The following is a 20,974-nucleotide window of genomic DNA, read 5'->3' as shown; positions in this document are numbered from 1 at the left end:
TAGTTACAACTGTATATGCAAATTAGATGCACATTTGCACAGCTGCACTTGTGCTAACAAGCACCTAAAAGCCAGTCAGTCCATCCAATTTATGCTGCGTTGTCTCTGTCAGCCTAGCTTTCATCACCAATTACGGCTAACATCTGTGCCAGTCAGTATGCATGTGCGTCTAGCTGTAATCCCCTAACGCGCTGGTTTTATACGCACACATCTGACTTAAAAAACGTCCTTTACATTTTTGGAAGCATACATCAGCTTCCTTTTATAATAGCTATCCTAAGTTATACAACAAGCTGTCTCAGTGCTTCATTTGCAAGTTGAAACGAAGAGAAAAACTTAGAAACACATGGAGAGCAATGTAGACTAAATTATATTAAAAACACAAGTCTTGTTTTCCTCTTGAACTGCAGTTGTATTGTCCTTGATCACAGCCAGGAGATGAGCGAGCAGAGAAAGTGAATCCAAATAGAAAAAGGTTTTAACATTAATTGTGAATTACAGAAAATTAATTTTCTTTTTTTTTTTTAACTTTACATGAAAGATTATTTTGAAAGTGAGTATTAATTTCTGTGACAACTAAAATGCTTTTGCCATTCAGGGGTAGTTACAGGTTTTCCCTTGCTCTCTGCCCCCTTCCTGCTTTCTTGAACTAAGTCTCCTACTGTCACCTCCCTAGGGCAATATCATGCTGTTCTCTCATTTGTATACTTGCTGCAACTTTTTGTGCACCAGTCATGCTTTTACCCGCAAATCTTACAGTGCTCTGTTCATTTAGTTCCCTTCCTTGGAAAATTGTGACCAGCATACAGCACAGTGACCCGAAATACACTATTTTTAATTTGAACTGTAGGAACACGGCACAGCAAGGGGAAAAGTTTAAAACAACCGAAATCGTACATACACATCTGTCTTGCCTAACTTTTTCTGTCCTCCAGAGGGGGACTCTGATGGTTTCATTTTTCTCAGGCATCCAAATCTCTAGTTTACCTTATTTCAAAACGCTGGTTCTTGCGATCTTTCCAGGATGCGGCCCCCTGGATACCTTTCACTCTTTGTACTCTCCTCTCTGCCCACGCTTTTCTTCCCTCAAAAACAAAAGACAAGCTCAGCAAGGTGGCATAGATAACTTGCCATTGTTATTGGTCTTGAATTTCTACTGTTGGTTTCTTAGGTGGGTTGCTGTTGCTCTCCTTGTGTTTATCTCCTGAGCACCTAGTAACTGACTCAACACGTTACAAGAGTCCACTAAGTAGAACATACAGTGTTAAGAGAGTATTATCATAGAATCATAGAACGTGTTGGGTTGGAAGGGACCTTTGAAGGTCACCTAGTCCAACCCCCCGGCAGTAAGCAGGGACATCTTTAACTAGATCAGGTTGCTCAGAGCCTCATCCAGCCTGACCTTGAATGTCTCTAGGGATGGGGCCTCCACCACCTCTCTGGGCAACCTGTTCCAGTGCCTCACCACCCTCATTGTAAAGAACTTCTTCCTAATGTCTAATCTAAACCTACCCTGCTCTAGTTTAAAACCATTGCCCCTCGTCCTATCGCTACGTGCCCTTGCAAACAGCCCCTCCCCAGCTTTCTTGTAGGCCCCCTTCAGGTACGCTATAAGGTCTCCCCGGAGCTTCCTCTTCTCCAGGCTGAACAACCCCAACTCTCTCAGCCTGTCTTCATAGCAGAGGTGCTCCATCCCTCTGATCATCTTGGTTGCCTTCCTCTGGACCCGCTCCAACAGGTCCATGTCCTTGTGCTGAGGGCTCCAGAGATGGACACAGTACTCCGGGTGGAATCTCATGAGAGCAGAGTAGAGGGGGAGAATCACCTCTCTTGATCTGCTGGCCACACTTCTTTTGATGCAACCCAGGATGCGGTTGGCCTTCTGGGCTGCAGGTGCACATTGTTGGCTCATGTCCAGCTTTTCATCCACGAGTATCCCCAAGTCCTTTTCCGCAGGGCTACTCTCTATCACGTCATCCCCCAGCCTGTATTGATAACGAGGATTGTCCTGACCAAAGTGCAGGACCTTGCACTTGGCCTTGTTGACCTTCATGAGGTTTGCATGGGCCCACCTCTCTAGCTCATCCAGGTCCCTCTGGATGACATCTCATCCCTCTGGCATGTCAACGGCACCACTCAGCTTGGTGTCATCTGCAAACTTGCTGAGGGTGCACTTGATCCCACTGTCTAAATCATTGATGAAGATATTAAACAGCACTGGTCCCAGTATGGATCCCTGAGGGACACCACTTGTCACCCCTCTCCATCTGGACATCGAGCCATTGACCACTACCCTCTGGATGCAACCATCCAGCCAGTTCCTTATCCACTGAACAGTCCACCTATCAAATCCTATCTCTCCAGCTTAGAGAGAAGGATGTTGTGGAGGACCATAGTAATAATAAGTAATTCCAGCATGTATCAAAACAAAGATATAAATTATATATAAGGAGGATAAGTGTATACATTCTAAAGTGACTTAAGACTATTTAAATGCTCTGTCAGCTTTTGTATTAAAGCTCTATATACAAATAAGGTACACGGTATTGAAAGATTAGAGTGTATTAACAAATGGTTAAGTAAGCATAACAGACTTCAGGAGGTTAATAGACTGTTACAGTTACATGTATAGTCTTGTAGATAACCTCGATGTAGTTACAACTCCTTGTAACAAATACCAAGTTTACATTATGCCCTAAAATGCCCTCTTCATCGTTTTGTAGCCACTAATTTACTTATAATGAGACCTAAAAATGCAAACATCCAGAACTGGATTGGCAAAGGACCACTGTGGCAGGAAACAAGTTTCTATTGTCAACATTTCTTTAGTCTTCCTTAGATAATAAACAACTTTGCATTGGCAAATGTGCAATATAAAATAGTCTTGCACAATCTTCAAACTACCCAGCTCTCATGTACATGAGAGCTCTGGCTCCATGGATTTCCAAATGTTCTGACTGCTTCCTTCAGAAGAAAATCATTGTTTCTACTACTGGTATCACTAAGTGCAAAATTAGCACCAAGTAATCTGAGAAGCCAATGTCAAGGTTCTGTCCAATCCCTTCCATCAGATTATGACCATGCGGAAGAAGCAGTGATCCCTCAGACTCACTTGCCTTGTCTCCTTGCTATTCGCTGACTTGTTTTTCTGTGATGGTTTCTTCCACACAGCCCAGATGAATTAGTATTTTGTGGTAGAGCACGGATTTCCTTTGCCGAGAACATTTGTGCGCATCTGTGAGAATGCTTTTACACTTCTGCACAGCTTTCCTCTGTGTGCGTATCACAGCCTTTGTGCATAATGAGTGGCTCAACACAAAATTATGAAGGAGTCAGTCTGAGATGATAACCTGGCTGTCCCCAAACATAGTTGTTATTTGGGGTTAGATGTGGGGAAGGAAGAACTGGGGGTTTCTGGGCCTATGACAGCTCTTAAAACTATGCTCATTATCCTGGTAACTCAGTGGGAAGCTGTGCATTACAGGATATAAGTCACATTTGCTATATGCCATTTATTTTCTCACGCTGGCTTTGTTTCATGTGCCATGGGATGTCTCTGTTGGGCAGCGTACATTTTCATCTGGGAGAGGAGAGGATTGTTTAAATATAATTATTACTGTATATAATACATTCTGGAGGATGCACATTGGGGGAAATCACCTTGCACGTGAAGCAGAAAGTGGTGAGATTTACAATGATTTGTAAGTTCTCTGGGGAGTTCATTCTGCAGACTCGGACCGGCACCGGCACCTGTGACAGTTCTGCGATGTGCACAGATAAGCTTTGCATGTAGTGTACTGTACAGTCTTATACTCTCAAAGAGCCAAGTTGCTGACTACAGAATTCAAACTTTTTGAACACTTGTTTTCAGTACCAAATAAAACCATTCCAGGTGGAGGAGATGCTACCTGTGAAAATAAAATGACAATGCTGGGCAAGGAAGTGGGGCTGTGCTCTGCACTGTCTAGAAGCAGTCTGGATTTATCCAACTATTTGCTGTCTGGGACAGTTCTACACAGCATGAGGTTTCTGGCTCTGTAACCATCTGCAATTCTTGGACTTTGTATCTGCTTAGGGCTTTTTTTCCTCTCTCGCTTTTGGTGGTTTTCTTTCCCGTCCTTACTCTGCCTGGTTCTCAGAACACCAGGCAATCTTCACAGAAACAGATGCTAAATAGTTTGTAGCAATAGTAAAGGAGCACCTGGATTGCTGTATTTTAACAACATTTCTATTTTCAAATAAATTGTCTTGTATATATTTTAGTAAATGGTAATGGAAACAGAGGTGATACAATAAATGGAATAAAAAATCAAACTTTGCATCAGCATTTCAGATGTGGACTTTGACACCTAAAAGGAAGAGCTGCTTTGGTCTGCTTCAATTTGTGTAGTCTAGGTATTGGAGAGAGGCAAAAAATAAGAGTGTGACTATTTCTCCTGTGCATTTCCCCTTGCCCTTTGAGGTTCGCAGCCAAGGGGACTTTGAACAGGACCCATACTTAACTCTCTGGCTTGAAGATACAGTTTGCAGATGAGTGTGTGCTAATTTAAGAAGGATTTTTCATTCTATGGTTTCTGCAGGTTGGCTGATGGTGCCAGAAATATGGCCACAACTGCTCCAGTTTGCTTCCTTTGGGGTGGGTTCTGCTAGCAGCCACAGTGGCCTGGGGTAGCCTTTGCTCCAGCAGAATGAGGAGCGTAACCATAGCTAGTCCTGGTGGAGGGTGCATTGGCAGCAGGATACGCAGCATCCCTCTGCTCTTGCTTCCCGTGCAGGCCAGAAGAACCTGACCCATAACTTTTTGTACAGTTATTGACTCAAATCTATCCCTGGTGTTATCCCTATTATGACTTAATAGTCTGTGTTTGGCTCATTAACATTTTAATGACATTCTTCTTGAAGAGAGAATGCTTTGTGAAAATTGCAGATTTATGATGTTTCTAGGAAGATAAGTTTATTTCCAGCTAATATGAACCACAGCTCACTGGGACTAATGTAATGCAGCCTATGTTACAAGTGTGATTAGTTGTATATCCTATTTTCTTTCCCCCCTCAGAGGATTATGCCCAGCTGTGCAACATTCCTGTTCCAGGATCTCGACGGCCATATGGACAAGATGCTTTGGTTGACTTCGAGGAGCACTACACTCCAGAAACTAACCCATACTTTGTTGAAGACCGTAAGCAAGTTTCTCTGTTATATAAAATACTTGAAATGAGGGTTGTAACTTGGATGATTTCCCTGTAGCTGGCTTCATTCTTATGTTTGCTTCTGAGTAATGTGGCCTATTTATGTTTTAGTTATTCCTATGACACTAGCTTTCAGTCAGGTGTTCTGGTTCAAGAGCCAGTGTTGTATAAGAGTCCGGTTGGGCTCAGAGTACAATATTAATTTTTAATATAGTGAAATAGTTTGTGCCAAGTCTACTAAATTTGTATTTACTAACAGATTTACAGCTAAAGGTCAAACGAATTGCCAGTTTTCCCTCTCACAAATTAATTTTCCTTTGGAGCATGGGACAGACTTCTTCAGAGTGCCTTTAGTTTATAAGAAAAAAAAATCCTTTCACGCCAGCTTTCCATGATTTTCCAGCAGAATTTATATGGGGGAAATGGAGAGTATGCAAGTCGTTCTTGCTCAACAGAGAAAATGTACAGCACAGTATGATCAGGGAGTATGCATGCATGTAGCCTCAGGCTAGTGGAATGGCCTGCCAAGCAGGGTGCGAGGGATCGTATAAATCTCAGATGCGCTTCAGGAATATCAGGGTTCTTTATGGGTCTGGCCCAGCTCCCTGTTAAGGCTTGTGGGAGAGGAACGCTTACAGTTCTCAGCATCTTCCTCAAAATCAGCCACCCTGTGCAAGTCCAGCACATCTCGTCACAGTGTTTGAGAAGAAAAGTGAAGGTATCAGAAGGAACTGGTAACTCTCTGTACTTTATACACATGGCCTACCAGTTGCCACTATGCTCTTTCCCAAAGTGCTTCTCCTGTACAAGAAGTAATTTTTAAAGTAATGGTAATAGATTAAAACAGGGCAGGAGGATTACAGCACACTATTAGAAGGGTGATATGCATTTCTTGCACATATTGAACGACACAAATCAGGTTAATGAGTTCATTTCTACTTAGCATCTAAATGACCTTCTAGCTCTACACGGAATTGTAAAATGTCTTATTTCTTTATATCCAGATGATTTTAATTAAACAGTACTGAGTGTTGATGTCTAATTGAAATGTCACACAGATGATAACTACCAAACACAATGAAAAGCCCAGAAAGATGACTGGGTAACCAATAGGATAGATAGAATAATGAGTGGGAAAGAAGCACTTCGCAAGTTATAAGCAGTGGTGAATAAATGCAATAAAATTCTGGACAGTTTTGAATCCACAGCTGAGGCCACAGTCTTAGGGACAGAAGCTTAAGAACTCATGTCTCTTCCTGCCATCCTATCACTGAATTGGATACAAGGGCAAGCAAGTGCATAAGAAACCCTAAACACACAGCTGCATGGCTCCGACCTGATCAGAGGCATATTCCCTGATAGATACAGTTGCCACATGTTTAGGGCATCAAAGCCTTCAAAGTCACAATCCTGCTGCGACCTGTATGAGGAATACAACAATACCTTCCATCCCATGGCAAGGCCATGTACTTCAATGTAGTATTTGTCACCTGTGTGTAATCAACTTCCACAGAACCAACTATGCATCTTAGAATTACAACCCAGGTCCCATCCAGCTCTTTTGAGGTAGGATATTTTGTGAACTTTGGGTTTAGCTAGTTAAAATTACAACATACTCTATTTATGAGAGAGAGAGAAAAAGATGTATATATGTGTGTACATATGTATATGCATATACATGTACATATATTCTATATGTCAAATCATGCCTTTTATTTATTACAAAAATATCCATGTATTTGGGGGGCGCATCTCCCTTTCTTGACACTATTTGTTTTCTAAATGAGCAAAGAGCTTCACTTTAAAGGACCCTCACGAGCCCTCTGCAAGTTCTGTTAGAGGACTTGAGAACATAATGAAAATTGGTCAAGTTTCTTACTACATTGTAACCATCATGACAGTCTGCTCAATATCCTCCGTACTGTTGCACTGAGATGTGATTTACTAGGTTCATGGAAAAGATTGTAATGTTTCCCACTTAACGTCCACTTGTAGACATCCTATGTATTGTATACGTTCTTGAGATGTGGCATATGTCAGCAAGTACCTATGTCACATTATGTGTTCAGTGTCTCCAGAATTTACTCAGTGTATGACTGACCACCATGATCACTACTAAGAATCCCTCATGTTAGAGAAAATCCAGGATGGAAACAATGTATGTAGTCAAAGAGAGGGGGCATGGAAATGACAGTACACAAGCTAAATGGAGGGTGATGCAGAACGGGCAGAGTAGGAAAGGCAAAGCAGGACAAGAGAAAAGAGGGCCTCAAGAACCAAGACAGGATGGAGTAAATATAAAAAGACAGGAGAACAAGCACAAGGAAAGGGAGAAATATGTATTCCTAGGTAGCTTTGCAAATCTACACATCACAACTGTTGCAACAATATACATCAGTGAACAGGTTTTAGATAAACCAATGGTTTCTTTGTGAAGTCACTATATTAATTATATGTTATGGGGCAGATGGGGACATGTGTCCTACTGTATTCCGCTCCATTATATATTCATTATGCTGGTAAACCTACAACTCTGAGATGTTCTCAACTTTTTCCTCAAAAGTCTTTTTGACGTGATGGGCTGCCATCTGCAGTCCTGTTACATCACTGCTGCACAAATAGAAAGCTAGTGAAAAAACTTGTACAGGACTAACAGGAGCAATTCAGTCCTAGAGAGAATCTCTGAATGTGTAAAAATGCCAAATAATTTTTAAGTATAAATCCTTCCTTACACATAAAAAAGTGTAACTGTCAAAAAAAGCCCTAAGACAGGGAGCACAAAAGGCATTGTACAAACCACTGAATACAAAAGAGAACTCTCTAGCTTTGACTACTCACCATCTAGAATTATGACAAGAAGCAATTGGTATATTATAGGTATTTGTACTGGCACCAGTTGCTGGAGTACCAGCCAAAGGGTTGTTAACCAAAACCACAACAGGAAAGCAGTCTCTGATTTCTTCTTACTTTCCTTAAGACAGTTGAGATTTATTTTTATTTTTTTTAATGTTTTCTTCTAGATAAGTTAGAATGCATCTCTTCGCCCCTACACACACCTTATTTTCCTAGAGTACTGTTTTAAGGAACTTTTATCTCAAACTGTACTACCACTTCTTACCTTTTTTTCCATAAAGGTTGATGTATGTAACAATTCAAATAAAAGGTGTGATTTAGAAAACAACGATTTATCCTTTAAAAAATATACTATCAAATTATGCGGTTTCCTTTACCAAAAAAAACCACAGACTTTTAACACAAATTAAAAACTGAAGAGTTCACAAAGTTATTCAGTTTTCATCTTGAAATACATCACAGCACATTTCTAGTGCATTTAAAACTCCAGATGGTGCAGATCTGCTAAAGCTGACCTATTTTCTGCAAAGTCAAGTCACATTCCAGTGAACTTCTGAGAGAATTTCAGACTCTCGCTATACATTTGGGTATACTGATTCAACAACTCTGTAACTGACTTGTTTGCAATTCTTTCTCCACCCAGGTTTTCTGAACAGCTTTGAGGAGTTACAAGCAGAGGAATGTGGTATTCTGAATGGATGTGAAAATGGCCGATGTGTAAGAGTCCAAGAAGGCTACACCTGTGACTGCTTTGATGGTTATCACCTGGACATGGCCAAAATGACTTGTGTTGGTGAGGAAAGCATACTACTTTACCTTCTTCTGTTAGTCTGTCAGTTGACTCAGTCACTTGGCCTAAGGAGGCACTGGAACTGGTTAGAAATTACCACCTTAATTGTATCAAAGATACTAACTTTGTTTGATTTACTGCAAACACCAGTAAACATTGTTACAAAAATAACTACCTTGGTGTTCCTCATTACAGTTAAGAGCCTAGAAATGAGCAGACACACATTTGTGTAGCGAAGCTTAAACTTCTGTCAGTAATTTAACATTAATATACAGGACAAATGTTTTTCAAAGGCTTTAGTGAGCTAAGAGGATGGAACTGGATCCAGAGTAGAAGAGTAATTTTAGGACCAGATTTTTAGAGTGGTTGAATCACCTAAATATGCAGATAACCACTTGGGGTTTGGCCCCTGTCTCGCTGATTTCAACAGTCAACAGACCAGACTATTCCTCTCACTCTCAAACTAGTAAATCTGCACAACTACTAACTGGGACCTCTAATGACTATGTCTTCAATTAAATCAAAAAAACGTGGGAATGGCAAGTATCAGTGAAAAGATGACACAAAACACCCCTCAGTGTAGAAGCCTAGGGGTATCTCAGTTTAAGGTCTCTATTGACCTTGCTTAGCATGATGCTTTCTTCTTAACCCACAGCTGAGGTCTCTCAGCTGTATCATGATAAGCTGCCTTCATGACTTCTGTAATCTGTAGGACTTTACGGCAAGCTGGCCTCCTTAGTGAGAAAAGATGTAGCTCCTGTGTATTTCAGGCCAATGCTGCACAATATTGAGTGCAGGTAGTTTGCTGTTCACAAGTATTCAGTTGAGAACACCAACATTTAAGCATTTAATTTTTTAATATACAGATATTATACTAAGAACTTGGAGGCTCTTAGCATAATATCTGTATTATACTAACAACAATTAACAATATTTTACTATACTAACAACTTCTTTGGAGGTTCTTTCTTGTAAGCTGCTTTTCATTCATTACATAAAAACCTGTCAGTGGTTATTACATTTTTGTTTTGCAGCTTAGTCTGAGTTTGAAGTTGCCGATCTAACAGTTTAAGGCCATTTAATACACTATTGATTTCCTACGATAATATCCACTTCTTCCCAGTAAAATACTCATCTGTTACAGCTTTTGACCCAGCCTAATTCCACCTGATCTGTATTGAAAATATAGTTCTCAATGTATTCATACAGCGTATTCTACTCCTGACAATGCTGGAAATAAACGAGTTCTACCTACACAGCAGACTTCATTGCATGTGTTTTGATGTCCCCTTTTTGCAGATGTGAATGAGTGCAACGAGCTGAACAACAGGATGTCTCTCTGCAAGAATGCCAAATGCATTAACACAGAAGGTTCGTACAAGTGTTTGTGTCTCCCAGGGTACGTACCTTCAGACAAGCCAAACTACTGCACACCACTGAACTCACAACTAGACAGTGAACTGGAGTAGAGGAAAATCTCCATATCCTAAGCCCATATACTCTGCACTGTATAAAGAAAAGGAAGAAAAGTATTTAACTTGAGAAGGCACCGGAGTAGTGAACGTAAGGGGAGAAAAGCATTAAAATGTGTCAAAAGGTGAGACATGATGGGCTGATTGCATATCAGCTTCACTGAAGTGACAGACCAAATGGACACATTACTCTGTATGAAAGAAACAATCAACTATATAGTGTGTTCATAAGAAAAAAAAAGTCTTTAAAAATAAGCAAAAACAGTGCTGTTATTTTAAACAGAAGAGCTTTGGTTTTTTGGTTTGTTTTTTTTTTACTATTGCTTGATTAATTTGGCATTTAAATAGTGATGGAAATATTTTATATTACTATGTCATTTTTGATTGTTCAGTTCCTTGCCTACTGTTTCTTTTCAGACCTTTTTTCTGATCAGTACAAATTCTATGATACAGATATTCTTAGACCATTTTATAAGAACTGTTGCACAGGGTAATGCTCCTCCTTCTCTGGAACATTGGTCAGTGACTTTTTTTAATTTGCTAGTTGTCTGCCCTGTGGAGCAGGCACCATTTGTTTTCAAATGTTTATATACCTTGGCGAAAAGTCCTTATATTCATTTTGTATTCTATATGGTTGTTACTGCACTTAAAGTCTTTAGAACCTTTCTTGCCAAGTTCAAAGCTGCTAGTGGACAACATTGGATTCCTTTTGTACATTAAAACAAAAGATTTTAGCTCACGTCTGTATTGTAATGTGTAAATTGAACACAAGAGAGATCTTGTATGATTACCCTAACATATTAAAGCTGTATATTAAAACTCAATAAAATCACCTTTTTTTTAGAAAAAAGCTATTTACTAATTGTAGGCATTTTTGTTCTTGTACTGGTGTTTACGTTACAAGAATCAACCCCTCAGGTGTCTGCAGTAATAGAATTCATTTACATTACAATAGTTATAGGGAGTTGTCTGGCTGTTTTTTCCTTCTCCGTCTGTTTTAATAAGACCAGAATCTGAATTAGCTGATGGCTGAAGTTAGGCTTCCAGAGGGAAGATTTCAAACACAGACCTACAGAAACTGTTTGACTTGGAAGCTGATTCCCATGGAATTTTTCTTCTTTCCTGGTTTAGGCATGTTTCCCAATAAATCTGCAAATAAGGCTCTTCAGTGTGATGGCCTGGTTTTCAGAAAACATTGAAGAGGAGGGGGAGAATTTCCTTTTCTTGATGAACTGTACCTTCCCATCAACTCTATTTTTCAGTGGAAGGAGAGAAAGAGATTAGGAGACTGACAGATATTTCACTTTGACCTTCTCCAGAGTGAAAGAGTTTGCTTTGGAAATCCCGAAACAGGTCCTTTTGATATTTTCCAAATGAAACATTTTTGCTGTGTCTTTTAGACCTGCCCTGCATTAAGAGGAAAAGGATAACATGAGACTTTATAAAGTGGGTTAAATTTGGTCCGATTGTCTGAAAATTAGATTTTTATTTCTCATTCCACCAAAAAAAGAAATACTTATTTTGGTTCTGAATCAAATTTATTTTCCAATATTTAGGTCTGCCACTGAACCAAAAATATTGTAAGTTGTGTTCTTTTCAGTACTGCGGACTCAGTAGATCTCATTAAGGCCTACGTGCCTATTCAGGTGTAGAAGCATCTGTCCTTCCTGGGGCACCTCCTCCCTATCTACTGGAATTTGACACTATGACTAGTGAAGACTTTTAAGATCTGATGTTATGTTAAAATGCAAGAAAAAATTCTGAATAAAACTGTAGAGGGAGCGATCTTTAAGGAAGAGACTCTTGGTAAATGTGCCCAACTCCCTTGACTTGAGGGGTGGAGAGCCAGTCACACTTCTCAGTCAAAAGAGGTAGACTACAAACACTACAGGTGGTCTATAATTAAAAAATATAATACTAATTCTTGCTTACCTGCTATGGTTAGGAGGAAGAAAGGAAGGTCTGGTCTTACCAGGGAATTCTGTAACCAAAGAGCTCTTCATTGTCCTGAAGTTTAACCCTATGATTTTAATAAAAAGCAAAGTCATGGTTACAACCTTTCACTCGATTGAAGATGAGCTCTGGTCTGCTTTCAGCTATCTGAAAATTCATAGGCAAGATAGTGCTCCCTCCATTCACACCTCTAGACGGCCTCCTCCTGCTTCAGAAACTGGCTGTGTTCACCTCTGAAAGACAGCTTAGGCCCCAAAGCTGCCGCTGCAATCAGCGCCACAGCCTCAGATTTTCGACATCCCAGTATTCCTTCAGTCCTTCCCCAGCTAGGGAGCTGAAATGGCAGCATGAGTCTCCACTCTTCCTGGGAGTACACCAGTATGACAGCTGAGGAAATAACACTCAAACGTCAGCACCCTTAGAAGTCTTTGCTTGGTGACAAACACTGTACTGAACAACTAATTCTGAGCCACAAGATTGGCTCCTTGCTGATTTATTACATGTTTTTAAAACAGGAAGTTCAGAATAGCCTGGGACTTTGCCGTTCTCAGGCAATATACACTCTGACCGCCTTACTTTGAGTTATTTCAGACAAAAAAAACAACCCAAAACCAAGCTGTTCCATAAGCAACACAACTAAAACGAAGCCTAAATTCCTATAACCTTTCCTCATATCTCTCTCCTCAGCAGACTGTATCCAGCTCCTTGTATCTCTGCTACTCTCAACAAGCACAGGCAGCACCCATCTGCAGCTGTGGGTGACAGACGCACATGCATTGACACAATTTCTGCCAAACCAAATGTTGTCCATGCTTTCAGCAGGGAGGGTTAGTTGGGTCACTTGTCTCTAGCTGTTCATCAAAATTCACAGACCTGATTGTACTGGCCTTTTCATCTCGTTTGCCTTGCACACATGATTGAAATGAATCACAGGGTTAAACGCTACCAGTAGGTTCACAGAGGTGGCATACACTGGCTCTGGTTCCACAGAAAACAAACCAAGCAGCAAACCTAAGCCTAAATGGCCTCCTGGCCTATCAGTTTCTATTACCAGCAATTCACAAAAGAGGTTTTGGTTTGTCCAGCCACCGTCCATCTCCCCTGCCTGATTCAAGAGGGCAGCAGTTGACCCAAGACCTAACTGAGGCTTGAAAACATTCTTCTGGTTCAATAGCCATGTCCTGATCACAGCTGCACTCTTCTATTACAGACACTAAATAAGCAAACAACATACTTTGTGCATGCTTCTGCCTTTCCCTTTTGCCTCTTCTTACCTCTACTATATGCTGTAAAACACACACGGGGAGCCAAAAGCAGACCAAACAGCCTAAACACCACTTACATCCCAGTGCTTAGTATCCCACATCATTGCCTGGCTCTCTAGGCCTCCAGAAATGCTTTAACAAAGGAACCACGACTGAAGGAATTAAGTGAAATCCAATTGATCTGACCTCAGCCTCTGGAGCCCACCTACTTTGCCCCAGTGTAGCAAGGCTGGTTCTGTCATTTCACCTGAAAAGCTGCAGGGCTTAGGAATACGATTTTGATTCATAGTTAAACAAACATTTTCTTAACATCATTAAGACGAGGGATTGGACACCATGGATGTAGCCATTTACTTGTTACAAGAGCTGCGGTTTAGGTGAGAGCCCTAAAAATACAGAAACCACCACGTACAATTCCATGATTCAAGTTTCTGAGTGCAGCAGAGTCTGGAACTGATTACAATTTATACCAAATGGCACCAATACTTTTTACATCCATATGGATCCTTTAAAAAAAAAAAAATTAGTCCTTTTTCAGCCAGACATTTCCTTGCTACAAAAAAATAAAAGTGCTGACATGGTAGAACTGAATTCTGCTAGGTCCCTTATAATGTTGCTGTATTAATGAGAATGAAGTTACTACAGAACTAGTTACACACATTTCAGCTAGAAAGACATTTGATATGAATAGATACTTTCATGCTGGGATGCTATTCAATGAAAAATTAGCCAATGTTAAAACTATTCAAAGTGAGCACTAACATTCCTTGGGAAAAGACAGTCACAGCTGGACAGACCATTTCAATCTGAGAGACAAAACTGGCAGTCATGACAAATATTCAGCTAGTCAGTGGCAACTGACATACTCAAATAAATTCCTGACTAAGAGAAGTCCTAAAATACTAAAGACACTAAAGTGGTTGTCATGCCCTATTAGCTCCCAGTGATCCTTACCCTCATGGGGGTTTGAATCTGAGGTTTGGGTTCTTCATTGTCCCTTGAGGTGGGACCAACGAAAGGTGGCAGATCCCATTAGACCATGTCACAGGCCTGGTCTGGCCAGCAACTGAACCACAGTGCATTCCTTCAAAGTGCACAGCAAACTTAAAAACCCCACTGCTGCCTCTAAAAGAGACTACAGTATTGTTCTTTTAATAATGCCACCCACTTTGAAGAGTAGTTTGTACTTGCTTGGGACTCTGCTAACACCAAGCAGGCCAAGGGAGCTATTAAGGAAAAATTCAAGCAAAGAAGTGAACTGCTGGGTGTCACAGAGGCTACTCCTCACTTCTGAGATCATTATTTGGTATTTATATAGCTTTTTCTATCAGAAGATCTGAAATTTACCTAGGAAAGCTAAGTGATGTGTCCAAAAGAGAAGCAGAATAACTAAGAGCAAGTGAATGAGGAAAATCAGCCATATACTGAAGGCTTCACAATGAGTGACGATGTCAGCTTGTGAGAGCAACAGCGTTCTTTCTTTGGGAGAATGCCAAGGACTGGGCTACAGTCACTGCATTCACCTGCAGGAATAACCTCACATAGCAGGAGCACTAGAAAAATTGGACCCTCCTGGGGCACCACCTCCACAGCTGGCACAGACTGTGTTTACACACCAAGCTGTGAAAGATCTTGAACCCCGATACCACCCCCACCCCCCCCACAGACCTTTACCATTTGAGCACCCGTGTACAAAAAAGAAACAGGATTATCCTGTGGCGACCTGCATTAAATGATTTTACTATCTGGTGGGGAAAGAATGATATATAAACTAAAGAAATGCGGGATGTCAGCTTTCCTTCAAGAACACTGAATCACCAGATACATATTTTGACTCAGAGACTCCTAATGGAAGTCTTCAGGCTGCATGTCCTGTCCCAGCTGTGTCTGGGGCCTGTGATTGCTCTACTCTTCTCCCTCTCAAGTTGTAGGGCTGGGAAAATACCTCTGTGCCTCGGCAACTGAGCAACCTCACTGAACTTTGAAGTTTGTCCTGCCCGAAGCAGAAGATTGCACTAGGGGCCTCTACAGGTCCCTTACAAGATACATCCTTCCATAAGAGGAGGTTGTGACTTTATACAGCAGCCTCTGTTCCCTTTACTTGGGAGACAGGGAGCCTGACAAAGGGGACATGACCCCTTCTCCCCTTTTTCTCCCACACCTGAGCACATGCCAGGAGCATTCCTTTCACTTTGCAGAAAACAGAATGCCAATCTGCTCAGCCTGGCTCAGGAGAATCCCATCCAGAAGCAGCATTATGCACAATGTGCACTATTGCTTACTATCAACCAATATGTTCTTGAAGAGTTAAGTGGCAACCTCAGGTGGAAGGGAAGTTCTGCAGTAAAGTTTTTGTCCTAACAAAAGACACAAAGGAGGGAGGAAATTAGGATATTCTTATTTCTTTCTACACTGGCTTTCCCTTCCCCTCAAGTCATGCTTTGCCACACACTTATTTCCATTAAGTCTGAACCAAGGGGGATGGGGAGGATACTGCTAGCCAGAATGGAAAATTTCTACGTGACAATTTCAGCATCACCTCCAATCCCTATCTACTCACGCTGCCAGGATCCACTCCAGGCTGGATTTTTCCAAAGCACTCCATATTGATTTAGCTCTCCTCCCACCGAAACCTGTGGCACCTCCACAGATTCCAGTGGGAGCAGAGCAAAGGCTGTGCCAAGCTCTTTTGAAAAATCCCACCATGTGTATTTAATGAGGAATGTCTCTGGCAGAAAAGTTTTGAGTACAGCAAAGCAGATTTTTTATTTCTTTCACATTAAAAGTTTAATTTCTGCCCCTTGTCATCCAGGAGGTAACTGCCCAGAAGAGCGGGTAGGACTTGTTCCAAAGTCCCCAGCAGGATATAGGCTGTTTCCACCTGAAACTGAATTCGACTTTCCTGTCATCTACACGGTCCCTGTCACTTTGTGAGTAGGCACCATTCTCCGGAATCACACCTCCCCTTCCTGCTGCAGGCAGCCATCCAGCTCAGCTCTGGTCACAAGGGCGTTCCCCACTTTCTGTCCCATTCGATAGCCCTTTCCAGGGCCAGTCCTCACTGCAGTCCTGCTCCTGCTTTTCGCCTCCAGCACACCCTGTCATTTGCTCATGACCCAAAGCCTCACCATCCCATGCATGCATTCCTTCCTGTTCGTTGGCACTGGACTCCACAATGCACTTTTCAGTCTCTAAATACAGATTTGACATGTGGTGAAACTGATAGCTACTATCCGGTACTTAGAAAAAATCTTCCGCCAAGGTAAACTTATCACATCCATCACAGCAGTCTCTCTCCTCACAGAAATAGAAGGCACCACCACCAAGTCAACTTTGTAGTCTTCCCAAAACGACCCAGAGAGATGTGACATGTTCATTTTCCTTCTTTAATCATAAGCAAGAAATTTCAAGTATGCTTTTAGCAATGAATGTATTCTTTGGCCTGCAGCATCACCAAACTGAGCTGAATAGCAAACACGGAACAAGGAAGTTTCAAAAATAAAACAGGAAAGGGAAATCCTTTGATTTGCACAACAGTGAGCTGAACGAACACGGAATTTTCATTCACATTTGCTCATGCTTAGATGTCATTTTTCCCAAAAAACTAAAGAAAAATAGAGAATTATTATTTTTAAATTCCCTTAAGCTGAAAAGAAAAAAGGAATTACATTAACTATATTACTCATTGCACTGTTAGTTCATTTCAGTACATTGAATATAAGACAAAACAGGTAATAGGGAGTGAAATCTTTTGAGGGTTTCACTATTGAATGAAATAATACATAGTGCATCCAGACATATATATTAAGTTCACTTCTGGTATTGGGTTATTCCACCAGAAGGCAACAATAGCTATTTTTTAGCCAAGCTGGCCCTTACTTCATCCAGTAAAACTTGGTTTGTGTTTGAGTGTTTGCTAAAAACATTACATCTACCACATACCAGACCTAACAAAACATTTGCAAATGTGTACCACAAGGAAGATAGTCTAGGAAAATCTCACACTATAGGTATTTTCCCTGTCTGAACACCTACCTCAAAACAGCTCCAAGAGACTCAGCAGCATGCAGGGCTCAAGGGCAAGGACCTTGAGCAAGAGCTCCTTGCACACTGTCTAACAGCCTCCAGGGCAGACCAAACAAAAGGTCCCTCCAACAGCTTTCTCACTATGATTCCCTTATACTTCTAATGTCTGTTTTAGTTCTCTCTGATTTCCACTGTAATTTCTTCATTCTTCTGTACAAGTGCAATTGACAGTATCCATTAATATCACTATATTAACATTTTCACACATAATTTTGGTGCTTACTCCACTGACTTCAGTGACTCACACAGGGAGTAACTGTGCTCCCAATATATAAAGAACCACAGCAATTTTCTAACACTTCAAAATTTAAAAAAATGAAATAATTCAAAACTGTGAGGAATAAAGTGTTTAAAGCCTTTTGAAAGAGATCTAGCAATGCTAGAGAAATTTACTAATTATAAGTATTTTCTGTGTTTCAAAACAAGTACTATCTCATTGAACCCTTCCAACTCCTGTTGGCAACATGAAACATGAATTAAAATGTATTTTTGATTAAAGGGCAAATAGAAAGAGTCAAACCAAACTTCTTAAACTCTGGGGTTTGGGCTTTAAGTTATCTTTATATAAAGCATTTTATTGTAGGATCGTAAATGGGATGAAGTATCAGCAGCTTGTAAAATTTATTAATTTTATAATTAATAAATATTAATAAAAGTTAACAGAATTCTCCCATTGCACAACCAGCAAAAGATCTGAATCCAGCACCAGCTGTTCAACAACCAGACAGAAATACAAGCAAATAACAAAGAGCTGGAGATACAGTAGGAGAGATTAAGCCCTTGTAATTTGTTTGGGCTGAAAACTGCAGAAAAAAGCAGAGCTCCGGGGAAGCCTGCCGTTCACAGGTTTTAACAGCAAAGATACTTTTCCTCCTGCCTTTGTCACTAGAGGTCAGCACAGCATCTGAAGTGCCATATCGTTCAAGTTTAAGGAGTAAGACAATCCACAACTCTCAGAGGGAAACAGTGGTCTTAAGAAGCAACTCCAAGAAGACAGAATCTGTGTTTCTGCAATGGGAGAAATGTGAAATGTGAAGCCTCAGAACAAGAACACGGCAGCAACCAAAAAGACTGAACCCAAAATCGGAGTAAAAGCATGCTAGAAGTCTAAAGATTCCCGCAGAGCAATTAGAGTCTAACAAGGGCTATTTTTAAAACACCCATTCACCTAAGGTAAAAGCTGTCACCTAAAAAAGCCCAGCTGACTAACACTTGTGAGGACTCTTCCTGATGCATAAGAAATAAAATATTTAAACTCCCTGCACAGCAGAATTCCTACCCCAGGCGGTAAGCAGCTGGTCTAGCTCATGTGAAGCTAGCTCATACATGCAGGTCAAGGAGACAGGGAAAGCATTAACTACACTGGAACAATTCCTAAGAATGCAGGGGAGAAAAAAAGCAAAACCACAAAAACAGACACTCATCTTCCCAACACAACAAAACAGATATCCACCGTGTGATCCTTGTCCCTTTGAAGTCACTGGAGAAACCTCATGGTGAGGTAGCCTCACTGTGCACACTGCTATTCCTGTCCCCTGGGGCCTTCCAAAGGCCAGATTATTGTCAGCCAGGAGGTGACATGCTATCACAGCACCTGACAGGAACCATGAAGGAGCAACTCTTCCTCTTCCTTTTAGAAAAGGAGGCTGTGGCAGTCAGCTGCTCTCAAGACAGGTGCAACCAACAGAGATTTGGCACTGAAGAGATGTCACCTTGCAGCAGGGCAAATCAGTTGCCTCCCCTCCCAGTGCATGTGCACTTTTCTAAGGGGTGCATGTTCTGGTATGATTTATGGTGTTCAATTCACCACTCCAGCAGAAGAGCACATGTTTGTCAGTATGACTCAGACTCCAACAGAGAACTGTGTAGCTATACCCCAAAAAGCCATTCAGTACAGACTGCCCTACCTCAAATGGCAGCAAAGGGGCTTGGACTACAGTGTCTTCCATAAGTTGACGCAACAGTGTTTAGCACAGCTTAACCTGTCTCCCCAGTTCTGGCAGATACAGGAAAGCAACACCTTGAAATCCAGAAATGTTTTGTCAGCAAACGGAAGCCCCTTGGAATAGTAGCAAATGAAACTACAGGAGAATAAATTCACACTGACATATGGGTAAAGTAACTCATCTTGGTCAATGAATTATAGATAGGGGAAACTAGTGTAAATGAGAACCTAACTCCATCAGCCTAACAAAAAGCAGAGGGATTTTCACCACTTTTAAATATTTTCTTTCCTAATCTACACCTTGCTATGAGGAATAAGTAGAATGGTGTGCACCCAGCTCCTAGCAAACATGACAAAAGTTAACAGATTCCTATAGGGAAGTTTTTTTGCTAGAGATGCATTACCTGTAAAACACACTATTGCTCTTCTATTAGTACATTATACACAAAGGAGGAAACAATTTGTCACTGCTGTATATTTTCTCACTTTTTTCTTGGAAAGTTCAATTCTAAAGGACACAGATTAAAATAAATATGAGAGTAGAAAAGATCAAACATCTAAAGGCTGAAGTGCAGGACTATAATGCCTGAGGTCTTCTATCCATTACTAACACCTTTGAGTCAAAGTGCACGGGAGTCAAAACAGGCACCTTGTTGTGGCAAGTGCTGTAAAAAAAGGCTTTCTCTCAACAGAGGCATAAAACAAGAAAATAAGATGGATACAGGCAGAAAAAAAATGCAAGGAAATGATGAGCTAATGGTAGTAATAGTAACAGCACCTGCCCACCCTGTATGAACAAGAGGATGCAGTCAGGAATGGGGACTTCTGACATGGCAACCTGAGCAGCCAGGAGAGCAGGGATGCCACCCACAAAGATGGGCAGCACCAGAAGAAGAAATTGATGGAGATAATTGCTGACAGTTCAAGAACCTGTTGAAATTTTAAGTATCCCCTTTTACTTTCCTGGAACAAACACTACCTGCGACCATGCAGCAACAGTGTTGACATTTTTGGAGGATGGTGGGACAAAGGAGAGAACAGAAGAACAGTGAGGTAATGTTGCAGTTGTTAATAGCAGCTTCTCACAAGTCAGGGAGAAAACAAAAGGGTGCTTGCAAGAAAATTTTACAAGTGGGAACATAAGATGAAATCATGAGCAGGCTGGAAGCAAAGATCAACTCTACTAGACTAAATTAGGCACACCCTGGGCAGGACAGAAGTAGAATGCAAAGAAGCTTGAATACAAAGATGTGACTGAAAAGGGAATAGGAGACAAGTAAAATACAAGGGGGGGGGGAAGATGAAAAGCAGAAATAACCAACAGAATAAGCTTCCCAGATAAAAGTATTACTTCCTGTGAGACCTTTGGCAAATTACTCTATTTCCTCATCAATACCACAGAGATAATGTTTCCTGCTGTC

General features: G+C 41.0%; 1 protein-coding gene across 13 annotated transcripts in view; it reads left to right on the top strand.

Annotated features, from left to right (window-relative positions):
* Window positions 1-11,148, top strand: part of LTBP1 (latent transforming growth factor beta binding protein 1) — a 203,657-nt gene extending 192,509 nt beyond the window's left edge. For all 13 annotated transcript variants that reach the window (XM_063328796.1, XM_063328794.1, XM_063328799.1 and 10 more), the window contains 3 exons: window positions 5,057-5,179; window positions 8,686-8,835; window positions 10,132-11,148. In XM_063328796.1, the coding sequence (XP_063184866.1) occupies window positions 5,057-5,179; window positions 8,686-8,835; window positions 10,132-10,301 (443 nt within the window). In that variant the 3' untranslated portion in view covers window positions 10,302-11,148. The remainder of the gene's footprint in view (window positions 1-5,056; window positions 5,180-8,685; window positions 8,836-10,131) is intronic.
* The last annotated feature ends 9,826 nt before the right edge of the window (window positions 11,149-20,974 follow it).

Source organism: Chroicocephalus ridibundus, chromosome 3 (assembly GCF_963924245.1).
Source record: "Chroicocephalus ridibundus chromosome 3, bChrRid1.1, whole genome shotgun sequence".
In the NCBI taxonomy this organism is placed as follows: Eukaryota; Metazoa; Chordata; class Aves; order Charadriiformes; family Laridae; genus Chroicocephalus; species Chroicocephalus ridibundus.
The sequence above is the reverse complement of the archived record's forward strand: the minus strand, read 5'-3'. Positions and strand labels throughout refer to the sequence as shown.